This window comes from Microcaecilia unicolor, chromosome 6, assembly GCF_901765095.1.
Source record: "Microcaecilia unicolor chromosome 6, aMicUni1.1, whole genome shotgun sequence".
NCBI classification, from domain to species: Eukaryota; Metazoa; Chordata; class Amphibia; order Gymnophiona; family Siphonopidae; genus Microcaecilia; species Microcaecilia unicolor.
The window spans coordinates 70585984-70611313 of NC_044036.1; the positions used below are offsets into that span (position 1 = coordinate 70585984).

Below are 25330 nucleotides of genomic sequence, written 5' to 3' on the forward strand. Positions count from 1 at the left end.
CAGATTCTCCCTGGGTGTTTTGAGGGAGGAGGCAATATTCTTGGAGATTATTTTGGGGTTGTAGCCTTTCTGTTTGAAGGATGCACTCAGGCTTTTAAGGTGTCTGTCTCTGTCCCCTGTAGTGACATACAATCCAGAGCTGGAAAAACTGAGGAAAATCATAAGAGATCTACAACCTATACTCCAGGAGGATGAATTACTGAAAGAGATATTTCCATCCCCACCAGTACTGGCCTTCCGACAACCACCCAACTTAAAACACAAGCTAATCAGAAGTAAACTTCCATCACAGACTGAAAAGGAACAGAAGGGCACACGTCCCTGTAATTTATCCAGTTGCAAACTATGCCAAAATATTTCACAGGACCCCACAGTTACCCACAAAGGAAAGATATTCAACATAAAGGGATCTTTCACTTGCTCATCTTCCAATGTGGTATATATCATTCAGTGTAAAAAATGTAACGAAGGATGCTATATTGGAGAAACAGGCCAGATGCTTAAGACAAGATTCAATTTACATAGACATCATATGAACAATACAGCCAGTAGGATCCCCACCCCGGTGGGACAGCACTTCCCAGAACCAGGACACTGTACCAGTGATTTCACAGTGAGAATACTGAAAGGTAACTTTAAAACCATACAAGAACGTAAGACCTTTGAAGTCAGAATGATTGAATATTTTAACACCCAACAGAAAGGACTTAACAAGGACCTGGGGTTCCTAGCCCATTATAAACCATAAAGCTGTATGTCTCTGTTGATCACCCCACTCCTCACCTATCCACACCCATCCTGTTAGAATATCAATGATATGCTTTGATGTCCCCATGCATACCTCCGACCCACCCCCATCCTCCCACCCTGTCAGACTGTCATAGTAATGCTTGAATGTTTTCACTTATATACACTGTCAGCTAGCACATTTGCTTATTTCCGATCTGACGAAGAAGGGCAACCTTTGAAAGCTAATCAAGAAATGTATTAAGTTATGTCCAATAAAAAAGGTATCATCTTATTTTCTTTTCCACGTTTTATTTTGTTTGATTTCTATTGATAACCTTAAGAGTGGACTAACACGGCTACCACACTCCTCTACTTAAAATGGTTTGCAGAATTTCTATATTTCTGAGGGGTATCACATATCCTTCTATACCTAAGGAATTGTGCAAAGGGCAAATTATTTCTGGTGTGGATTGGGTGCATACTATCATACCGTAATAATGAATTACAGTCAGTCGGTTTTACATACACATCAGTCTCAAAATGACCCCCGTTATTGATTACCTTGACATCCAAAAACTTAATTTCCGAGGGATGTACCGTATGCTGGAATTTAATGGTTGGATGGCACAGATTTAGATCTTGAACAAACTGCTCCAATTCTTCCTCAGACGAATCCCAAATCATGAAAACATCATCAATAAATCTCCACCAGCATTTAGCATATTGAAAACGGGGGAGATGATAGATCAATTTTTCTTCCAGATTGGCCATGAATAAATTGGGCACCAAGGGGGCAAAAGCCGCTACCATGGCTATACCAGACAGTTGTAAAAATAATTCACCATTAAACAAAAAATGATTATTACAGAGTGCCAACTTCAATAGCTTCAGAATAAATTCAGATGGAACTGTAGCTGGTTTAGGGCGCTTTTCCAGCACCTGTTGTAAAATCATCAAAGCTTCTTGTTGTGGTATAGCAGTATACAGGGATTGAACATCCAGCGTCACTAATAATCCACACCCATTAGCCGATGAAAAGGCATCTAATTTTCTCATAAAATGGGTGGTATCCTTAATATAGATTGAAATTCCATGTGTAAAGGGGAAAAGGATAGTGATAGGAGTGTACTACCATCTGCCTGGCCAGGACGGGCAGATATTGAAACGTTATCAGAAATTAGGGAGGCTAACAAACTGGGCAACACAAATGGGTGATTTCAATTACCCCGATATTGACTGGGTAAATGTAACATCAGGGAGGTAAAATTCCTTGACGAAATCAAGGACTGCTTTATGGAGCAGCTGGTACAGGAGCCGACAAGTGCATGATCTGGTGCGAGAGATAATGGTGATGGGGCCACTTGAAACAGTTATTATAATATGATCAGATTTGATATTATCTTTGGAGTAAGTATACACAAGAAATCCAATACATTAGCGTTTAACTTTAAAAAAGGAGACTATGATAAAATGAGAAGAACGGTGAAAAAAAAAAGACTTAGATGAGAAGCTGCTAGGGTCAAAAATTTATATCACGCATGGATGCTGTTCAAAAATACCATACTGGAAGGCCAGGCCAAATATAATCTGTGTTAAAAAAGGAGGGAGGAAGACCAAACGACAGCCGGCATTGGTTAAAAAGTGAAGTGAAGGAAGCTATTAGAGCTAAAAGAAAATCCTTCAGAAAATGGAAGAAGGAACCGACTGAAAATAAAAAGAAACAGCATAAGGAATGTCAAGTCAAACGCAAAGCGCTGACAAGGAAAGCAAAGAGGGACTTTGAAAAATAGATTGCTTTGGAGGCAAAAACACATAGTAAAAACTTTTTTAGGTATATTAAAAGCAAGAAGCCAGCAAAAGAATCAGTTGGACCGCTAGATGATCGAGGATAAAAGGCCTTGTTCTCACATGTGGGGTATATCCCTAGCAACCAGGCTCACTCAAAACAATGAACATTAGTCAACTGGGCCTCGCAATGGCGAGGATATAACTTAGATTGACCTGAAACCATAAACAACTAACTGAGAGTGCAGCCTGGAACAGAACAAAAATGGGTCTAGGGGGCTGGAGTTGGATTCTAAACTCTGAACAGATTCTGCAGAACCGACTGCCCAAACTGACTGTCGCGTCGGGTATCCTGCTGAAGGCAGTAGTGAGATGTGAATGTGTGGACTGATGACCACGTTGCAGCCTTGCAAATCTCTTCAATGGAGGCTGACTTTAAGTGAGCCACTGACGCAGCCATGGCTCTTACATTATGAGCCGTGACATGGCCCTCAAGAGTCAGCCCAGCTGGGGCATAAGTGAAGGAAATTTGAGATTGTGCGTTTTCCGATGGTGACTCCCCTCCTGTTGGGATTGAAAGAAACAAACAACTGGGCGGACTTTCGGGCTTTCTCCGCTCCACATAAAAGGCCAATGCTCTCTTGCAGTCCAAGGTATGCAAACTGCTTTCGCCAGGGCGGGTATGAGGACGGGGAAACAAAGTTGGCAAGACAATAGACGGGTACAGATGGAACTCTGACACCACCTTTGGCAGGAACTTAGGGTGCGTGTGGAGGACTACTCTGTTGTGATGAAATTTGATATAAGGTGCATGTACTACCAAGGCCTGAAGATCACTGACCCTATGAGCTGAAGTAACAGCCACCAAGAAAATGACCTTCCAGGTCAAGTACTTCAGATAGCAGGTATTCAGTGGCTCAAAGGGCGCTTTCATCAGCTGAGTGAGAACGACATTGAGATCCCATGACACTGGTGGAGGTTTGAAAGGGGGCTTTGACAAAAGCAAACATCTCATGAAGCGAACAACTAAAGGCTGTCCAGAGATAGGCTTACCCTCTACACGGCGATAAAAAGCACTAATCGCACTAAGGTGAACTCTTACGGAGTTGGTCTTGAGACCGGACTCTGACAAATGCAGAAGGTATTCAAGCAGGGTCTGTATAGGACAAGAAAGAGGATCTAGGGCCTTGCTGTCACACCAGATGGCAAAGTTCCTCCATTTGAAAGAGTAACACCTCTTCGTGGAATCTTTTCTGGAAGCAAGCAAGACTCGGGAGACACCCTCTGAAAGACCCAAGGAAGCGAATTCTAAGCTCTCACCATCCAGGCGGTGAGAGCCAGAGACTGGAGGTTGGGATGTAGAAGTGACCCCTCGTTCTGTGAGAGGAGGGTTGGAAAACAGTCCAATCTCCACAGTTCTTCGGAACACAACTCCAGAAGAAGAGGGAACCAAATCTGACGCGGCCAGAAGGGTGCAATCAGGATCATTGTTCCGTGGTCTTGCTTGAGTTTCAGTAAAGTTTGAGGTATGGGGGGATACGCATACAGAAGGCCTGTCCCCCAGTGTAGGAGAAAGGCATTTGACATTAGTCTGTTGTGGGCCTGAAGTCAGGAACAGAATTGAGGGACCTTGTGATTGATCTGAGTGGCAAAAAGATCCACCGAGGGGGTGCCCCATGCTCGGAAGATCTTGCGGACTACGCCCATGTTCAGTGACCACTCGTGAGGTTGCATTATCCTGTTCAACCTGTCGGCCAGACTGTTGTTTACGACTGCCAGATAAGTGGCTTGGAGAAACATGCCGTGACGGCGAGCCCAAAGCCACATCTGGACAGCTTCCTGACACAGAGGGAGAGATCCGGTGCCCCCCTGCTTGTTGGTGTAAAACATGGCAACCTGATTGTCTGAATCAAAATGATTTGGTTGGACAGCCGATCTCTGAAAGCCTTTAGAGTGTTCAAGATCGCTCGCAATTGCAGGAGGTTGATCTGAAGACCTCCTTCCTGAAAGGAACAAGCTCCTTGAGTGTGAAGCCCATCTACATGAGCCCCCCCACCCTAGAAGGGATGCATCTGTTGTCAGCACTTTTTGTGGCTGAGGAATTTGGAATGGACAACCCAAGGTCAAATTGGATCGAATCGGTGGAATTCCGAAAGTCAGTGGACAGTTGGATCACATCCTCTAGATCCCCCGCAGCTTGACACCACTGGGAAGCTAGGGTCCATTGAGCTGGTCTCATGTGTAGACATGCCATGGGAGTTACATGAACTGTGGAGGCCATGTGCCCCAGAAGTCTCAACATCTGCCGAGCCATCATCTGTCGAGACGCTCGCACTATGAACACTAGGGAAAGGAGGTTGTCTGCCCTTGCCTCGGGAAGATAAGCACAAGCTGTCTTTCTGCTGAACAGAGCTCCAATGAATTCCAATTTTTGAACTGGGGTAAGATGGAATAATTTATCACGAATCCCAGTAGCTCTAGCACCTGAGAAGTCATTCGAATGGACTGTAGAGCACCTGCCTCCGAGGTGCTCTTCAGCAGCCAATCATCAAGATAAGGGAACACATGCACTCCCAGTCTGCGTAGCGATGCTGCGACTACCGCCAGGCACTTTGTGAAGACTCTGGGCACAGGCGCCAAGCCAAAGGGCAGTACACGGTACTGAAAGTACTGTGTTCCCAGCCGAAATCGAAGATACCTCCTGTGACCTGGAAGTATCGAGCTGTGTGTGTAAGTATCCTTTAAGTCCAGAGAACATAGCCAATCATTTTCCTGAATCATGGGAAGAAGGGTGCCCAGGGAAACCATCCTAAACTTTTCCCGGACTAGAAATTTGTTCAGGGCCCTTATGTCTAGGATGGGACGCATCCCCCGTTTTCTTTTCCACAAGGAAGTACCTGGAATAGAATCCCAGCCCTTCTTCCCCTGGTGGAACAGGTTCAACCACATTGGCCTTTAGAAGGGCGGAGAATTCTTCTGGAAGTACCTGTTTGTGCTGGGAACTGTAAGAATGAGCTCCCGGTGGGCAATTTGGAGGCTTGGATTCCAGATTGAGGGTGTATTCTAACAGGACTATTTGAAGAACCCACAGGTTGGAGGTTATGAGAGGCCACCTTTGGTGAAAAAACATCAACCTCCCCCCTATCGGCAAGTCGTCCGGTACGGACACTTTTACTGAGGCTATGCTGAACTGGAGCAAGTCAAAAATCCGTCCCTTGCTTTTGCTGGGGAGCCGTAGTGGTCTTAGGCGCACGCTGCTGATGAGAACGAGCGTGCTGGGACTGAGCCTGGGCAGGCTGCCAAGAAGCAGAAGTGTACCTATGCATAGCAAAGGAATAGGGAGCACTCCTCTTCCATCCAAAAAACCTCCTAGATGAGGAGATAGTAGCAGAAGATGCCCGGTGGGAGAGAGAATCCATTGCATCATTGTGCTTCTTGATCTGGTCAACAAGATCCTCTATTTTCTCACCAAAAAAGGTTATCCCCCCAGCAATGAACATCCACCATCCGCTGCTGGACCGAATGATCCAGGTCAGAGACACGCAGCCATGAGAGTCTGCGCATCACTATACCTTGGGCAGCAATCCTGGATGCTACATCAAAAGTGTCGAACGTACCCCTGGCCAGGAATTTTCGACACGCTTTCTGCTGCCTGACCACCTGGCGAAAAGGCTCAGCTTGCTCCGGAGGGAGTGCATCAAACAAGCTGCACAGTTGCCTCACCGAGTTCCGCAAGTGGACACTCGTGAAGAGCTGGTATGTCTGAATCTTGGCAGCGAGCATAGCGGCCTGATATGTCTTCCTCCCAAAAGAGTCCAAGGTTCTAAATTCTCTGCCTGGGGGCGCCGAGTCATAGTCCGTAGTGCTCTTGGCTCTTTTGAGGGCGGAGTCCACCACCATGGAATTGTGAGGTAGCTGAGACCTCATCAATGCAGGTTCACCGTGGATCTGATACTGGGATTCAACTTTTTTCAGGATCACGGGATTAGACAGAGGGAACGACCAGTTTCGCATAAGGACATCCTTCAGTTCATTATGCAAAGGAGCCATTGCAGCCACTCTAGGTGGAGAAGGCTAACCCAGGACCTCGAGCATCTCAGCCCTGGGTTCATCCTCAACCTCCACAGGGAAGGGAATAGCCTCAGCCATTTCCCGGACAAAGGAGGTATAGGATAAACTCTCCGGAGGAGAAAATCTCATTTCTGGTGGAGGGGAAGACTCAGAGGGAATCCCATAGGACTCATCAGAAGAAAAGTACCTGGGATATTCCTCTTCCTCCCACGAACGCTCATCTTCAGTATCGAACAAGACATCTCTCAGAGCAGTCCGAAACTGAGCCTGCCTCAACGCCGAGGAACGACGTCCTCGATGGCAGTGCCGAGAAGTCGACGCCTGCCTGGACTGCGGTGAAACTTCCTCCACCGACATCGAAGGGGAGTCGACCTGGGTGGCAGCCGACACCGATGCCACAGGCGGCACCAAGGTCGGGGACCTTACCACAGGCAAAGGGCCACATGCCACTGCAGCAGATGGTATGGAAGGCACAAGCACCCCCGACACCGAAGCTGACTGGCACAGCAATCCTTCCAGAAGTTCTGGAAGCAGGGCCCTCCGCCATCAGATAAGGCTGTGGGGTCAGTAAAGGAGTTGGTGGCAGAATCTGTCGAGGGTCGGGAGAAGACCAATGCATCGGCACCTCCTGAATACAGGGAGAGCGATCCTCTCAGCACGGACGCTCCTCGGGTGCCGATTCCCTCGATGCCCCGGAGCTCCCGGCACTGTGTGTTGAAGGAGAATGATGACGGTGGTTCTTCGCCTTCGCTCGACGCCCGTCAAGATTCCTCGGTACCAATGAGGAGGACATGGAATCCTCATGCCTCCTCAGGGCCGGGTCCAACGAAGGTCGGTCCCGGGGGGCCTGCATAACAGGAGGCCTCGAGGCAGGTGGAGACCCACTCGATGCCTCACTGCTCCCAGCGCGAAATGGTCTTTCAGCAGACATTAGCTCGATACTTCCCTTGATGTCGACGCCACCAACCTCGGTACCGATGTCGAAGACGCCGTCGAAGGACCGGACAGAGCCCCAAAAAGCTTTTCTCGTTGGGCTTCTCGAGACGCTTGGGTCCGTTTCTTCATACGAAGACAGACTACAAGCGGCTGGGCTATGGTCAGACCCAAGGCACTGGATACACCAGGCATGGGTATCGGTACCTGAGATGGTCCGTTTGCACCGAGTACAACTTTTGAAGCCGCTGGATGTCTTCGATGACATGGAAGGAAAAACGGCTTCGGCAAATTCAAAAGACTCGATTGTACCTGTTAACCCAAAAAAGGGCACACAAAAAAAGGGGATAACCCGAATGTGCGGCCTAAGCCGGCCGCGTCGAATACAAAGGAAACTTAAAAAGGTGAATAAATCTAAAAGACACTATAGGAACTTTTTTTTTAACTGATAATTTGTAAAATAAAGAAGTAATTCATGAAAAAAATTCACAAAGACTCTTTTTCTGGGCCTGAGAGTAGCGGAGATCAAAACCTACCACTCGTCAATGCTGAGAAAAGAAAACTGAGGGAACATGTTCACGCAACGGGAGGAAAATTGGTCCGCACATGCATGGTGTACCCTGCAAGCGTGCAAGAAGACTCTGGCAAAACTTTTTTTATATTTTGCTTGCAAAATGCCAATTCCTGGGCCGATGTGGACGTCGACCCACATGTGAGAACAAGCAGCCAGCTTCTCCTCGGAGAATATGTAATTTACCTTTAAAATCGAGATTGGAGGGTGGCCAATGTAACGCCGATATTTTAAAAAGGTTCCAGAGGGGAAATGGGAAATTATAGACTGGAAGCCTGATGTTGGTGCCAGGCAAAATGTTAGAGACAATTATAAAGAACGAAATCACAGATCATATTCAAAAGCATAGATTAATGAGATAAAGCCAACATGGATTTAATGAAGGGAAATCTTGCCTCACCAATCTACTACATTTCTTTGAAGGGGTGAACAAACATGTGGATAAAGGTAAGCCAGTTGATATTGTGTATCTGGATTTTCAAAAGGCGTTTGACAAGGTACCTCATGAAAGACTCCAGAAGAAATTGGGGAGTCACGGGATAGGAGGTAGTGTCCTATTGTGGATTAAAAACTGGTTAAAAGATAGAAAACAGAGAGTAGGGTTAAATGGTCAGTATTCTCAATGAAGAAGGGTAGATAGTGGGGTTCCCTAGGGGTCTGTGCTAGGACTGCTGCTTTTTAACATATTTATAAATGATCTAGAGATGGGAGTAACTAGTGAGGTAATTAAATTTGCTGACAACACAAAGTTATTCAAAATTGTTAAATCGCGAAAGGATTGTGAAAAATTACAAGAGGAGACTGGGCGTCTAAATGGCAGATGACGTTCAATGTGAGAAAGTGCAAAATGATGCATGTGGGAAAGAGGAACCTGAATTATAGCTACGTAATGCAAGGTTCCACGTTAGGAGTCACCAACCATGAAAGGGATCTCGGGGGTGTCGAGCCTCTCCGTTTGTGGCCAAGATGTGATGATATTCTCTGGTCTTTTTCTCCACTAGTATTGATTTTTTAGAGTTTTGGAATGTCAGCAGAATGATGATCCAAAAGAACTTAATTTTAACATACTGCTGCTGTCCATGTGTGGACCATAAAAACGATGGACTAGGGCATGTGTCAGGATTCAGAAGGGCAAGGCTGACTGGAGAATTTCCAGTGGAGATCTGTTCCTGTCTCAACAAGGTAAGCATGAGAACAAGGCATGTTTTTAAGTTAAGGGGACTGAATTGGCTTCATTTAGATGTGGATCCTAAACTAGGCTGTCAATTTTTAGATTTTTCTCTGCAACGTTTCAGATTAGGGTCTGGCAACACTTGATGTGTTCTTTTTTTTCCAACCATTGCTAGGCTTCTGTTTTTACTGTTTTGCTCTCAGTCAATTAATATTCCTTGCTGCCAATGTGAATTTTCTTTTGTTTTCAGGAATTAGTTAGATGGATTCAACAGAGAAAGTGCAAATGCTTACCTGTAGCAGGTATTCTGTGAGGACAGCAGGCTTTATATTCTCACAAGTAGGTGACGCTGATCCACGTTGCCCAGTCCGGCATTTTGCCAAAGCTAAAAAGAGAGCTTTGTGGAGTGCGAGTCACACTCCACCACACATGTGTGCATGCCTTCCCGCATGTCGCGCAAACGCAGTCTCTTCAGTTTAATACTAAAGCAAAAAACTAAGTAAAAATAATCAAGAAGACAACTCCAAGGGGAGGTGGATCAGGCGACCCTCAGGGGGAGGAATGCTGGCTTCGGCCTAACCCCTGGTAAGCCTTTTCCTCAGCTGAGAGGTGCCCAGCTCTACCACCGGCTGCCTTTCAGGTGCTGTGGAGGACTTGCAGCTCATCTGCATATCATTTACAGCCTTCTCCGGGGTGACTCCCAGGTCCACTCCGATCCACTCAAGGCCTCCGCTCTAGGTGCCGCGCGCCGGGGCATTTTTCTCTTTGCATCTACTTTTCTCTCAATTACTACTACTACTACCCTGTTTTCCCGAAAATAAGACATCCCCTGAAAATAAGACCCAGTAGAGGTTTTGCTGAATTGCTAAATATAAGGCCTCCCCCGAAAGTAAGACCTAGCAAAGTTTTTGTTTGGCCCCGATGGGACATGGACACGGAAACCTTAATTTTTTTCACTGCAACCCAAAGACGAAATAACATAAAAGAAATGCAAGAAACAAGACTGAGGTGGAAAATCTATCGTCCAGTGGACTCTTACCATCCTCCTTCACGCTTTTGTGAAGATCAACTACCGGTAAGTGAGCCCGGAAAGAAAAGAAACATCCCCATTGCAGAAATAATATAAGAAAAGAAAATGAGTAACCGAGCCCTTTCGGAGCTGCTCCATCGCCCAAGGGCTAAGTCAGACTAGAAGGATGGAAAGTGTTGCGAATGTACAGGAGGAGCACATAAAGCGCCACCAATGGAGAACAGAGCTACCGTAGAATTTTTTTTTTAACGTTTGTAATACGGTAGGGATGATCCTGCGCCCTAAGCCCTCTCACAACCTCCTGAGACCCCCAGCCAGAGCAGCCCGGCCCCACATTCCATTACTTTCCCTAGTTCATACCCCTCCTCCATTCCCAGCCCGGCCAGGGCGGCTCTGCTCCACTCGAGTCCTGCGGTCACTGTGGGCAGATAGGCGAGCCACGGCCTACTCCTGCAGGATACCACTCCCCACTTCAATACTGTTCCCGACCGCCACAGACCCCCCCCTACTACTCCCGAATAAGACATCCCCTAAAAATAAGACCTAGCGCATCTTTGGGAGCAAAAATTAATATAAGACACTGTCTTATTTTCGGGGAAACACGGTACTACTACTACTTAACATTTCTAGAGCGCTACTACTTATGGCTCCAGTACACTTTTTCTTCTTGGCACTGTCCCTTCCTAATTTGTTTCTCCATCTTAAACCACTGTACACTGCAGGAACACATTGTCCACCATCTGTATTCATCATCTCACCATCTCTTTTTTCCTCTTCCTTTTTCTCAGCTCTCAACCTTAAACATTTCCTTCCTTCTATTCATCCATCTCCTTTCTATCTGACTACATCTTGCCTTCGTCACCGTCGTCGTACCTCTCCTACTCTTCTCCGTACTTTTTTACTCCTTCTCCTGCTCTCCGCTGGGGACATTAATCCCAATCCTGGTCCTCCACATCAGCTCTCGTCCTATCCATGCAAACAACTGTCCTTGTCCTATCCATGCAAACGATTCCGGGATGTCTCCAATCTCATCTCTATTCCCCTCCTCCCTCCCTCATCCCTCCCCTTCTCGTGTGCCCTGTGGAATGCCCGCTCGGTCTGCAACAAACTTCCCTTCACCCATGATCTCTTCATCTCCCGTTCCCTTCAACTGCTCGCCCTAACTGAAACCTGGCTCACACCGACGACTCTGCCTCAGTCGCGGCCCTCTGCCATTGAGGTTATCTTTTCTCCCACACTCCCCACCCAGTTGGCCGTGGAGGAGGCGTCGGGTTTCTACTTTCGCCCTCCTGTAGTTTTCAACCCCTCTTCCTACCGCGGTCTCACTGCTTCTCATCCTTTGAAGTTCATTCCATCCGTCTATTCTACCCGCTGCCACTCAGAATTGCAGTCATTTACCGCCCCCCCTGATAAGTCCCCCTCTTCCTTCCTTACTGACTTCGATGCCTGGCTCTCTGTTTTTCTTGAACCCTCATCTCCGTCCCTCATTCTTGGAGACTTTAACATACACGCTGACGACCCATCCGACTCTTACGTTTCTCAGTTCCTCACTCTGACATCCTCCTTCAACCTCCAGCTGAGCTCCACCACCCCTACTCACCAAACTAGCCATTGTCTTGACCTCGTCCTCTCCTCTACCTGCTCACCCTCCAATTTCTACGCCTCTGCTCTTTCTCTCTCAGATCATCACCTGATCACCTTCACACTTCATCACCCTCACCCTCAGTCCCGCCCAACACTAACCACTACTTTCAGGAATCTCCAGGCTGTCGACCCTCCCCTCTTATCCTCTAGTATCTCTAATCTCCTCCCGTTCATTATGTCCTCCGAGTCTGTCGACAAGGCTGTCTCTACTTACAATGCCACTCTCTCCTCTGCTCTGGACACCCTTGCATCATTCATCTCCCGTCCCACAAGGCGTACTAATCCCCAGCCCTGGCTGACCTCTTGCATCAGATACCTTCGCTCCTGTGCCTGATCTGCTGAACGCCTCTGGAGGAAATCTCACACCCATAGCGACTTCATTCATTACAAATTCATGCTAACCTCCTTCCAGTACTCCCTATTCCTTGCCAAACAGGACCATTACACCCAATTGACTAATTCTCTCGGCTCCAACCCTCGTCGTCTCTTCGCCACCCTTAACTTCCTCCTCAAAGTGCCCTCCGCTCCCACCCCCCTCACTCTGTCCTCAATCACTGGCTGACTACTTCCGCGACAAAATGCAGAAGATCAACCTCGAATTCACTACCAAGCCACCTCTTCCTCGTCACCCTTTAACCCACTCCCTCAACCAACCAAGCAACCTAGGCCTCCTTCTCCTCTTTTCCTGATATCACCGAGGAGGAAACTGCCCACCTTCTTTCCTCCTCGAAATGCACCACCTGTTCCTCTGATCCCATCCCCACTAACTTACTAAACACCATCTCTCCTACTGTCCCCCCCCCCCCCCCCATCTGTCATATCCTCAACCTCTCTCTCTCCACTGCAACTGTCCCTGACTCCTTCAAGCATGCTGTAGTCACACCACTTCTCAAAAAACCATCACTAGAACCTACCTGCCCTTCCAACTACCGCCCCATCTCCCTCCTACCCTTCCTTTCCAAGATACTTGAACGCGCCGTTCACAGCAGCTGCCTTGATTTTCTCTTCTCTCATGCCATCCTCAATCCGCTTCAATCCGGTTTTCGCCCTCTACACTCGACAGAAAAGGCACTCACTAACGTCTGTAATGACCTGTTCCTTGCCAAATCCAAAGGTCACTACTCCATCCTCATCCTCCTCGACCTATCCGCCGCTTTTGACACTGTCAATCATAATTTACTCCTTGCTACACTATCCTCATTTGGATTCCAGGGCTCTGTCCTCTCTTGGTTCTCCTCTTATCTCTCCCACCGTACCTTCAGAGTACATTCTCATGGATCTTCCTCCACCCCCATCCCGCTCTCTGTTGGAGTTCCTCAGGGATCTGTCCTTGGACCCCTTCTTTTTTCAATCTACACCTCTTCCCTGGGCTTGCTGATCTCATCTCATGGTTTTCAATATCACCTTTATGCTGACGACACCCAGCTTTATCTCTCCACACCAGACATCACTGCAGAAACCCAGGCCAAAGTATCGGCCTGCTTATCCGACATTGCTGCCTGGATGTCCAACCGCCACCTGAAACCAGTGGAGGAGTGGCCTAGTAGTTAGGGTGGTGGACTTTGGTCCTGGGGAACTGAGGAACTGAGTTCGATTCCCGGCACAGGCAGTTCCTTGTGACTGTGGGCAAGTCACTTAACCCTCCATCGCCTGCCGCATTGAGCCTGCCATGAGTGGGAAAGCGCGGGGTACAAATGTAACAAAAAAAAAAAAACTGAACATGGCCAAGACTGAGCTCATTGTCTTTCCACCCAAACCCACTTCTCCTCTCCCTCCACTCTCTATTTCAGTCGATAACACTCTCATCCTCCATGTCTCATCTGCCCGCAACCTTGGAGTCATCTTCGACTCCTCCCTCGCCTTCTCTGCCCATATCCAGCAGACAGCCAAGACCTGTCGCTTCTTTCTCTATAACATCAGCAAAATTCGTCCTTTCCTCTCTGAGCACACCACACGAACTCTCATCCACTCTCTCATTACCTCTCGCCTTGACTACTGCAACCTACTCCTCACTGGCCTCCCACTTAACCATCTATCCCCCTTCAATCCGTTCAGAACTCTGCTGCGCGTCATATCTTCCGCCTAGACCGATATGCTCATATCACCCCTCTCCTCAAGTCACTTCACTGGCTTCCGATCAGGTACCGCATACAGTTCAAGCTTCTCCTAGTAACCTACAAATGCACTCAATCTGCAGCCCCTCACTACCTCTCTACCCTCATCTCCCCTTATGCTCCTACCCGTAACCTCCGCTCACAGGACAAATCCCTCCTCTCAGTACCCTTCTCCACCACCGCCAACTCCAGACTCCGCCCTTTCTGCCTCGCCTCACCCTATGCTTGGAATAAACTCCCTGAGCCCATACGCCAAGCCCCCTCCCTACCCATCTTCAAATCCTTGCTCAAAGCCCACCTCTTCAATGTCGCTTTCGGCACCTAACCATTGTACCTCTATCTAGGAAATCTAGACTGCCTCAATCTTGATTGACTGCACTTTTTATCCTTTAGATTGTAAGCTCCTTTGAGCAGGGACTGTCCTTCTTTGTTAATTGTACAGCGCTGCGCAACCTTGGTAGCGCTTTAGAAATGTTAAATAGTAATAGTAGTATTAGGTGGGAGCGATGTGAGAATATAAACCCTGCTGTCCTTGGAGAATACCTGCTACAGGTAAGTATCTTCGCTTTCTAAGAGGACAAGCAGGCTTCTATCTTCTCACAAGTGGAGAATCCCTAGCATCCAGGTTCACCCAAAACAACAAACATTGGTCAACTGGGCCTCACAATTGCAAGGACATAACACAGATTAACCTGAGAGTGCAGCCTGGAACAGAATAAAATGGGCCTAGGAGGGTGGAGTTGGATTCTAGACCCCAAACAGATTCTGCAACACTATCTGCCCGATCCAACTTTCACGTCGGGTATCCTGCTTAAGGCAGTAGTGTGATGTGAATGTGTGGACTGAAGACCACATCTTCAATAAAGGCTGACCTCAAGTGGGCTACTGACGTTATGAGCCATGACATCACCCTCCAAAGCCAGCCCAGATTGGGCATAAGTGAAAGAAATACAATTTGCCAACCAAATTGAAATGGTGCATTTCCTGATGGCGACCCCTATCCTGTTGGGACCAAAAGAAATAAAAAGCTGGGCAGACTGTCTGTGGAGACTTGTCCACTCCATGTAGTAGGCCAATACTCTCTTGCAATCCACGGTGTGCAAGTTGCTTTCGCCACGATGGGCTTGAGGTCAGGGAAAGAATATTGGCAAGACAACTGACTGTTTCAGATGGAACTCCGAAATCACTTTAAGCAGGAACTTAAGGTGCATCCACTACTAAGGCCAGAAGGAGAAGGGTGCTCAGAACTAGAAATTTGTTCAGGGCCCTTAGGTTTAGGATGGGGCACATCCCCCCTGTCTTTTCCTGTACAAGGAAGTACCTGGAATAGAATCCCTGCCCTTCTTCCCCTGGTGGAACAGGTTCAACTGCCTGGGCCTTTAGAAAGGCGGAAAGTTCCTCTGCAAGTACAGTACCTGCTTGTGCTGAGAGCTGAATGAATGAGCTCTTGGTAGGCAATTTGGAGGTTTGAGATGCCAATTGAGGGCATATCTGAAACTGACATTTGAAAAACCTACCGGTTGGAGGTTATAAGAGGCCACCTTTGGTGAAAAAATGTTAACCTCCCCCCGACCGGCAAGTCATCCGGGATGGACATTTTTACTGTGGCTATGCTCTGCTGGAGCCAGTCAAAAGCTCATCTCTTGCTTTGCCTGGGGAGCAGGACTTGAACTAGCGAGCTGGGACTGAGCCTCAGTAGGCTGGAGAGCTGAAGGATTCAACCTACACCTAGAATAGTAGTAGGAACCACACCTTGGCTTGCCAAAAATCCTCCTAGCTGAGTGCAGAAGGAGCCTAGCAGGAGAGAAGAGATTATATCAGTATGTTTCTTGATTTTTTTTGTTGTTACATTTGTACCCCGCGCTTTCCCACTCATGGCAGGCTCAATGTGGCTTACATGGGGCAATGGAGGGTTAAGTGACTTGCCCAGAGTCAATCTTCTCTACAGAAAGGATATACCCCCGGCAAGGGGCATCCACCAACCGCTACTGAACAGAGTGTTTCAAGTGAGAAACACGCAGCCATGAGAGTCTGCACATTGCTATACTTTGAGCAGAGATCCTAGATGCCAAATCAAAACTGTCGTAAGTGCCCCTGACCAAGAACTTTCGACATGCCTTCTGCTGCTTGACACACAAAGCACATTGCTCAAAGCAGTAATTATCAAACTAAATCAAAAGAAAAGCACATGTGAAGACGATGATATATTTAAAAAAAACAATGTTGCACAAAATAATATACAGGACTCATCAAGGTTTGCGTATTAAACAGTATGGCCATAGTGTTGAGATGATAGTGAAACCAAATAAATCTGTATTAAAAGGATACCAAAAAAGAGATGATCATGAAAAACTTTGAAGTGAACAAAGTGAGAAAGAGACTGATACTTACATACAATGCTGAAAAACAAGAAATCGCTGAGCGAAACTGTGCCAAATATAAAGTGTGCCATAAAGGACAAGAATATACGGCGTGAAGGTGTACTACCAAAATAAAAAAGTCAAAACGTTCACTAGATACCATGAAAAATAACACAAAAATAAACAGTCAATGAAAATAAAATAAACAAGCCTCACTTTGAAGAAATACAAGTCTCGTTCTGGAACAAAAAAAAAACAAAAAGTCACCAAACCTCAGTTTAAAGCAGAACAAGCCTCTTTTTGATTTCTAGAAAAAACAAGTTATAAATGAAGGTATGTTTATCAAACAAACCACACTGAGATATAATAAGCTATAGTGAAGACTAAGGACCCTGTTTACAAAGGTGGACTAGTGTTTTTAGCGTGCGCTAACCGTGTAGATGCCTATAATATTCCCATGGGTATCTAAATGATTAGCGTGTGCTAATTTTTAGCAAGTACTAAAACTACTAGCGTGCCTTTGTAAACAGCGCCCTTAAGGAAACATAATATAACTTGTTAAAAAAACAAATGATGAGCCTGACATTAATGATAATAAAAGTAATGATCAAAGTGAATGTATAATGAACTGTAAGCAAAAAAAACAATTAAAAACCAATGGTAAGTGACCGTACACTAACTCACGGGTCCTTTTGCTAAGCTGCGGCAAAAAGACCGAAAAAAGAAATGGCCATGCAGTAAGATTTCACTTATCATGTGGCAATGTGGGGGGGAGCACTTACCACCACCCACTGAGAAAATGATTTTCGAATATTTCCGCTAGTGCCAGAAATTCTGCACACTGGGGGTGGAACTACTGCCAGAACACACATTGGGCCAGCATGGTAACCAACAGTAGGCTTACTGTCACTTAGTAAAAGGGCCCCTCAGACAGCCTGTGCCAATTTCCCATTCACAATCCACCTATTTCTCATCCATAACAAGCTATGTAATTAATGTGTAAATTGGCGTGCGTTCTTATGTCAGCTCAATAACCATTACTGCAGCCATGTACTAACAGTGCACTCTGATTCATTTAGCACACTTTAATAAAACAACTCCTAAACTATGTGACTATTTTTATTACAGTTTTGGTAGTAGATAATTACACATTCAGCAGGTACTTTATATTGCCTCAGGAGGCAGTTATAGGATCCCTCATTAATGTTTTATGCTTAATATTTACATTTAAATAGTTTATAAGGACAATTTTCAAATGCCTGCAGAGTATACTAGGCCACAGCATTTCCTTCTGAAAATTAGACCAGTTATTTGTATAGATTAGGTATACAGGGAAATGTACAAGGGAAAAGTTCAAAATTAAATCTCTATGCTTACTAACCCCCCTAGCTTCTCCTTAGGTAACTTTACGAGCAGTGAGGCTTGGCAATTTTCAAGAGCTTATTTTATACAAGTAAATGTGTTTACCCCTGTAAAACATTTTGAACATTTACCTCTGTATGTCACATGCAGGTAAATGAAGAATATAAGCGGGGAAAACTGATTTCTTGTGTGTTTTGACTAATATTGTTTTGAGCTTCTAATTCGATAGTTTTTCAAACATTTACCAGGATAAAATTACACCAATAAAGATTACTAAATACTTTATCGAGTCATTTCAGTCACAAATCTCTGGCATTGGTATGTGCTCTCTTTGCCAGCTAAAAGGGTTGATTTGGTGCTCCTGTAAGTGTAAACTGCCTTAGATAGCCAAGATGTGTGCCTCGACAAAAGGCAGCACACATCACCTCAAAATTTTCCACCCTAAAGTAGTTTTCAAGAGACCCCAGATAGGACACTATAATTTATTTTATGGATTATCTGTTCTTGAACTGTAGTTGAAACTTTATCAAATGAGATGTCTGACTGTGATCTTGCTAAACGTTTTAATGAAATGGTGAAAAGAAACTTTCAAAATGGACAAAGGATAAATAAACAACAAATAATACTAAATTTCATGTAAATCCAACTTACATCTTCAGCATTTGGGATTGTTGCAGAAACAGCTACAAATCTCATAGGTACAACTGTGTCGGGATTCTCACAGCTACGTGACAGAGAGGACTGAATTGTTTTCATTCGACTGACTACCACCTCAAGTGTTGCACCACGGCTTTCATCTTTGACAACATGCACCTACAAGACATGAAATTAAAGCACATTTAGACTGTTATGCTCTTCAACTGAGATTAGAACTGTTATCCTCTTCAACATGGAAAACATTTTTACATGACATACGAAAAAGACATAAAGCCTCAAAAGAACTTTAATCATCATTTTGGGGCCTATGCAAAGTTGTATATGTTAAGGTATTCATATCTACAGGTGAAAATAGCAAGTTATATAGGAAGACCTTACCACACATGTAAAAAAGGCCCAAAAAGATGATAGTATGCACATATAAAAATCTTAAGGCGGACTTCCGGTGGAGCCGAGCGGCAAGATGGCCGACGAGCTGTGAGCTCCGTACCGCTCGAGCGAAGCCCCGAAACCAACGGCACCGGCACCGCTTCCGATGGCTCTAAGGGACATCGGAGGGTAGCGGAGACCAGGAAGCACCTACAAACGGCCCCACCATAGAAGCTGGCAGCCCCCGCGCAGAGTTTCTCACGACCCGCATTTTCAAGATGGCGGCGGCAGCAGAGAAACGAAACCAGTGAAACCCAGAGGCCAGCGGTGATCGGGGGAGAAAGGACGCACGTGAGGGGAGAAGTCAGAACCTGTTAAAAACTGGAAGCAGAGAAGTGCAAATCGGAAGCAGGCACAGCAGACCCCTCAGACGCAACGCGAACCCCGGAGTAGAAGCGAGGCTCAGACGGGCTTGAGCAGGCAAGTGACAGAGAGCAGCAGAGAGTCTGGGGGAGGCACAAGTTTTTGTCATTTTTTTTTTTTTTTTTTTCTCTCTGAGGCATATCGTGGGCGCAAGTTTCGGGCAGGATAGTGCTGTATATACTTCCTGATTGCCCCCCCCCCCCCCCCAGTCTGGGGGTGAAGGTTTCAGACGGTAGCCTTGAGTGGTATAACGTTTCTCCCACCCCATCTCCAAACCTGAGAGACCGCGGAAGGTACGGGCTGAGTGCCAGAAGAACTTCGGAGTGCCCCGAGGCCGCTGAGAATACACATAGGAGCTAAGTCCCCACAGAAGTTAGACAACTAAAGTCTAGTAAATTCGGGAGGCAAGTTGTGCGGAGGACGCATGTGAACTGGTGAGCTTTGTGTATGGAGCAATATTTGAAACACATGTCGCCTGGGACTACTCGCAAGGGGACGAAGTTTGATAAAGAAAAGCCCACACCTCTCAGGCCCAACCATAAAATGGAGGACTTGAAAAGTTCAGTGGAGGTAGAGTTTACCGATAAACAGCTGGCACAAATAACAGCAGCGGTGAGTGCGGCCCTCAGCCCAAGACTTGATCTGCTGGCGGGGCAATTAAAAAACTTGGAATCATCTGCAGCAGACACGGAGAGGAGGGTGGGAGAGGCGGAAAATCGAATAGCCGCAACGGAGGACTGTTGTGCACACAATACACAGGAGATTGCCAGACTCCAGAATCAGCTTAAGCTGCAACAGGAAAAAATAGAAGACATGGAAAACCGTGCACGGAGATGTAACCTGAGACTCGTGGGAATCCCTGAAAAGATTCCGGAAAAATCGCTGGGATATCTACTGGAACAGTGGTTGAAAAAAGAATTGGCTCTCTCTGACAGTTACGGAGAGCTGTGTATTGAACGAGCCCACAGGTTGGGGCGCTGGCAACAAAACTTGCAGAGACCGAGAATCGTCATCATTAAAGTGCTCAATTACCTGCACAAGGAAGAAATCATGCGGGGTTACAGATTGAAGCGAGATTCCCTTATATATGAGGGATCCCAGGTAAAGATCTTTCAAGACTATTCAGCAGGAGTACAGGAGCAGAGACGCCGTTTTCACCCCATTTGTTCTGCATTGGCTGCTAAGAAGACCAGATTCATGCTGCTCTATCCAGCCATTTTGAAGATTCACCATCTGAACCAGTGGCGTTCTTTCCAGACCACACAGGAGGCCCAGCAGTTCCTAGACAAGGACATGAAGGAGCCCGACACATGAGATAGTACTGGGTATGAAATTTGCTGGACAGTCGGGTGGCCCCCTCCTACGTTTCTCTGTGGGTGGGGGCCACGGACCCAGAAGTGATGAACAATGTGGGGGTTACTTGAAAGTTGTGGTTGTAAGTTAATTGTTAATGTTTTCTTGGTAGGACAGTTACGATGGTAAGAACACAGAGAAGTTTCAGTGGCTGTGGGGGATTTGGGATTTGTGAGGGCCATCTGACCATGAGTTGGGTGGCGTCCTGAGGGGTGGGGTTCGAAAAATAAGTAGGTGCTGATGGGCCAGGGGCTTCCAGGAGTGAGAGAAGTCCGAGACAAGAAGAAGACTCTGAAGAGTTACAGGGGGGAGGGGTGGGGGGAGGGTGGGGACGGGATACAGGGGGAAATAGAGGGGGTAGGGATTAGGGGGGGCACAGATCATAAATATGCACGCTGTGAGGATGTGAAGGATGAGTGGTGTGATGAAATAGTTGTGATAAAATGGAAGGACGCACCGGGGAGGTGGTGGCTGGGACACCTCGCCGTTGAGATTATAGGAATATCATATGGAGGCATTGACAGATATGTAGAGACTATATGGCTCCACTACAAGTTTTAACTTGGAATGTGGGGGGTATACATTCACCAGTTAAGAGGCAAAAAATTTTAAAAACTCTGAATGATCAAAAGGCGTCAATTGCATTTCTGCAGGAGACACACTTAACACAGGCAGAACATACTAAATTGAAATGTTGGTGGGTAGGCGAAATTTTTGAGTCACCAGCAGTGGGAGGGAAGGGAGGAGTGCTCACATTGGTAAGAAAAGGAATACATGTGGAGGTTGACAAGGTAGTGAGAGATGACAAAGGGAGATATGTGCTGGCATCTGTAGTGTTGGATAGACAACTGGTTATACTTTGTAATATCTATGCACCAAACACATTCGAAAAACAATTTTATACACAGCTTATTCGTACATTGCAGGGTTTGGGAGGGATACCCATTATAATGGGGGGAGATTTTAATGAGGCAGCAGATCCAGCACTGGACAGGTCTAAACCAACGGGGAGAGAGCTGGCCGGACCTCGGAGGGGAATAGCGGCGCTAGAAGAGGCATTTGCTGTGGTGGACGTGTGGAGAACACTTAACCCTCTTGAGAGGGACTATACCCATCTATCGAGGGCTCACTCCACTTGGTCTCGAATTGACTATATATTTGTCACAGAGGACTTGTTCACACAGGTGGATACCGCTAGGATCGGTCCAGTTGTGGTCTCTGATCATGCCTGGGTAATGGTGAGATTACAGTTAGATGAGGGGAGGAGAGGCGACAAGGTGTGGCAATTTCCAAGCTGGTTATATCGGGATGGGCAGTTTCTTCCCCACTTGGTTCAATGTTGGAAAGACTTCAGTAAGACCAATGAGAATCATAGGGAGGATCCAATGCTCTACTGGGAGACTGCTAAGGCAGTTCTCAGGGGAGAGACTATAGCATACACTAGTTTTAAACAGAAAGTGAGAAAACAAGAGATACTTAGATTAGAGAAGAGAGTAACTATGCTGAGGCGACAATATAGTGAGGGACATTCGCAAAGGCTCCGGGTTCAGCTGTTAGAGGCACAACAGAGTCTTAATGAGCTAGTGCATCGTATAGTTCAGAGGTCCCTGGCCTATTATAAGTATCGGCTGTATAAGTTTGCTAACAAGGGAGGGAAGTTTTTGGCACAGGTGATGGGCAGGAAGGCAGGCTACCGTAAGGTGCTCACGCTGGCAAATGAACAAGGAGCCATGGTACATCAGGATAGTGAAATCTCAGGAGTATTCAAGAACTTTTTTGAGCAACTGTATCAGCCGCAAGATGACTTAGTCACGCCTAGCGAGACTTATCTGACTGGTATAGATCTACCTAGATTAGAAGATGAAGAACTCCGGGTATTAAATGCAGACTTTACGGTGGAGGAGGTGATGTGGGTAGTTAAGCAGAGCCCCTTGGGGAAGACACCAGGCCCGGACGGAATGCGGAACGAATTTTATAAGCTATTGCAGACTGAAATTTGCCCGATTCTGACTGAGGTCTTTAATTTAACAGTTCAGCGGGGATCCATGCCATTACATATGAATCAGGCTCACATAACAGTGCTATTAAAGCCGGGTAAGCCAGCCAATCGCCCAGAATCATACCGACCGATATCACTTTTGAATTCAGAGGCTAAATTTCTGGCTAAATTGTTAGCCAATAGGTTGGCCAGGTATCTCCCTGCTTTGGTGGAGGAACCGCAGGTGGGATTTATAAGGGGAAGGAAAATAGCAAAGAACATGCGAAGAATAATTCTAGCTTTGGAAAAAGTGCAGAGGGAGGGAACACCGGCAATGTTAATTAGTTTTGATGCTGAAAAGGCTTTCGACAGGGTGGACTGGGGGTTCCTTTTCGAAATACTTAAGGCGTATGGGATGAATGGATTCTTTCTACAGGCTGTTAGGGCATTATATAATGACCCTCGGGCGCGAGTCTTGGTCAATGGTCTAGGGTCGGAGTGGTTTCCTATAGGCCGGGGAACGCGCCAGGGATGCCCTCTCTCTCCACTCCTGTTCGTGTTAACACTTGACCCATTGATACGAGAGATTGGGACTAATACAGATATACAAGGAGTACATATTCGAGATAGGGTATTTAAAATTGCGGCATTCGCCGATGATTTGCTGGTGTTAATTACAAATTCAAAGAGGTCCTTGGGATATCTTATGGAAAGCATAAAGGAATATGGAGAATTTTCGGGGTTACACTTAAATTATATGAAATCTGAGGCCCTGGCGAGTCCGGAGGTCAGGAGGGCAGACTGGGAACAGTTCCCGCTGCGCTGGGTGACTGGATCCTTTACATATCTGGGTATCCAATTAACAATAGATCCAGCAAGGCTGTACGCCTGTAATGTTCCTCAGTTATTGCAGAACACAAAGGTACAGTTGGTCAAGTGGACCTCCTTGCCGTTGTCACTGATGGGAAGGATACATTTGTATCGTATGCTGGTGTTCCCGAAGTGGCTATACATGTTACAAACATTGCCAATACGGTTATGGAAAAAAGATTTAAAAGCCCACCAGAGACAGGTAAATCGTTTTTGTTGGGCGGGGCGGAAACCAAAACTCAGGTGGAATAGTCTTGGCGGGACCCAGGTGAGTGGGGGACTGGGGATTCCAGATATGCGCACATATAACCAAGCATGTCTGCTCCGCCATCTGGGAGATTGGGTTTTGGGCACGGCTACATACACTGATACACAATTGGAGCGCCTGTACTTTAGCCCCTGGCACCTTAATTACCTCTTGCACACAAAATTTAGTAATATCCCACAAGGGGTAAAACGTAGCTGCCTTTTGCAGCCTTTGTGATATTTGTGGAGAGAGGTAGCGGGACTTTTAGGGCATAATCCGGAGCAGAGTGTACTGCTGCCCATTATGGGTAATGGGGATTTTTTGCCTGGGAGGGAAAATAAGGTCTTTCGAGACCTGGAGAAGAAGGGAGTGATACTTTTAGAGTATTTCCTACAGAGAGATGGGAAAGTCATGACTTATTTAGAATTTGAGAGGCTCTGTACTGGAGGAATATTAGCGAAACTAGCTTACTACCAATTATCACATTATATATATAGCCTCCCCGCCGCAGACCTATTACCAGAGTTTGGGATGAGTATCAGGGAGCTCCTGGCCGGGGATGCAGCTGGACAAATATCAGTGTCCTGGTTTCACAAGGTGCTGATAGGGAAACAACCTAAAAGAGATGTTAAACCATTAGCTGAGAAATGGAGCCAGGAGGCGGGAAGTAGAATAATAGAGGGGATTATATTAGCCGCGCTTCAGGGAGGAGTAAGGGTGGTGCATAGTTCTGAGTTACAGGAATGCCACTTTAGAACTATCCATAGGGCATATTTTTCAGCTAAACAGGCGTGGTATGCGGGTGTAGTGGAAACCAGTGAATGCCCCAAGTGTGCAGTGGACAATGCATCGTTTCTCCACGGGGTGTGGCAGTGCAGGGTGATACAGGGGTTCTGGTCGGCTCTCTCCCGGTTCCTAAGTTGGGTCCTTGGATATCAGGTGGACCTGTCCTTTGAGCGGGTTTTATTTAGTTCAGTGAGGGTTTGGAATAGAGGTTCCCTAGAGGAAAAGATTTTTCTTAGCAAAGTTTGCATTTTGGGGAAAAAATGTATTCTCAACCATTGGATCATGGATAAAGGCCCCTCTTATTGGTACTGGAGGAACAAGCTTCATGAGCTGATGTTATGGGAAATGCAGGATGCTCGTAGCTCACCAAAGAGGCGGCAGCGGTTCATGAAAGTCTGGGGGGCCTATTTGCAAAAAATATCCCCAAGAGCACGGAGTCAAGTATTGAATGTTTTAGGTTAGATCGGGTGCATGGAAGAGATGTGATAGGAACGAATGGGTTGAGAATTTGTGGTAAGCCGTCATTGCTGGAAGTTAAAGGTGCGATGAGTGGAAGAGGAGGTTGTAAGCCTCAATTCTTACTGTCATGTTCGCTACAGTACCCACATGAGAAGATTGGGATATCAAGTTGGTGTAGGGGGGGTATGTTCTGTGTCTATCACATGCTCACTTGCTACTAAGTGGTGCTATAGTGAAGGGGAAAGGGGATAGGTAAGAGGGAGGAAGTTGGGGGGAGGGGTAGGGGGGAAGAAAAGGTTGACTGACACGGGATAATGTTTAATTGGCATTGGGAGTGCTGTCGAAAGGTATGTTCAAGTTTTGAGTTTGATTTGTTGCAAGTATATAATGTCATAATATGCGTAAATCCTAATGGCAA

The 25330-nt window shown here is 46.4% G+C and overlaps 1 protein-coding gene across 1 annotated transcript in view; it reads right to left on the reverse strand.

The window, feature by feature from the left end:
- HFM1 (helicase for meiosis 1) overlaps positions 1-25330 on the reverse strand; it is a 472985-nt gene that overhangs the window by 362833 nt on the left and 84822 nt on the right. The window contains exon 6 of the mRNA XM_030206735.1: positions 18422-18583. Coding sequence (XP_030062595.1) covers positions 18422-18583 — 162 coding nt within the window. The remainder of the gene's footprint in view (positions 1-18421; positions 18584-25330) is intronic.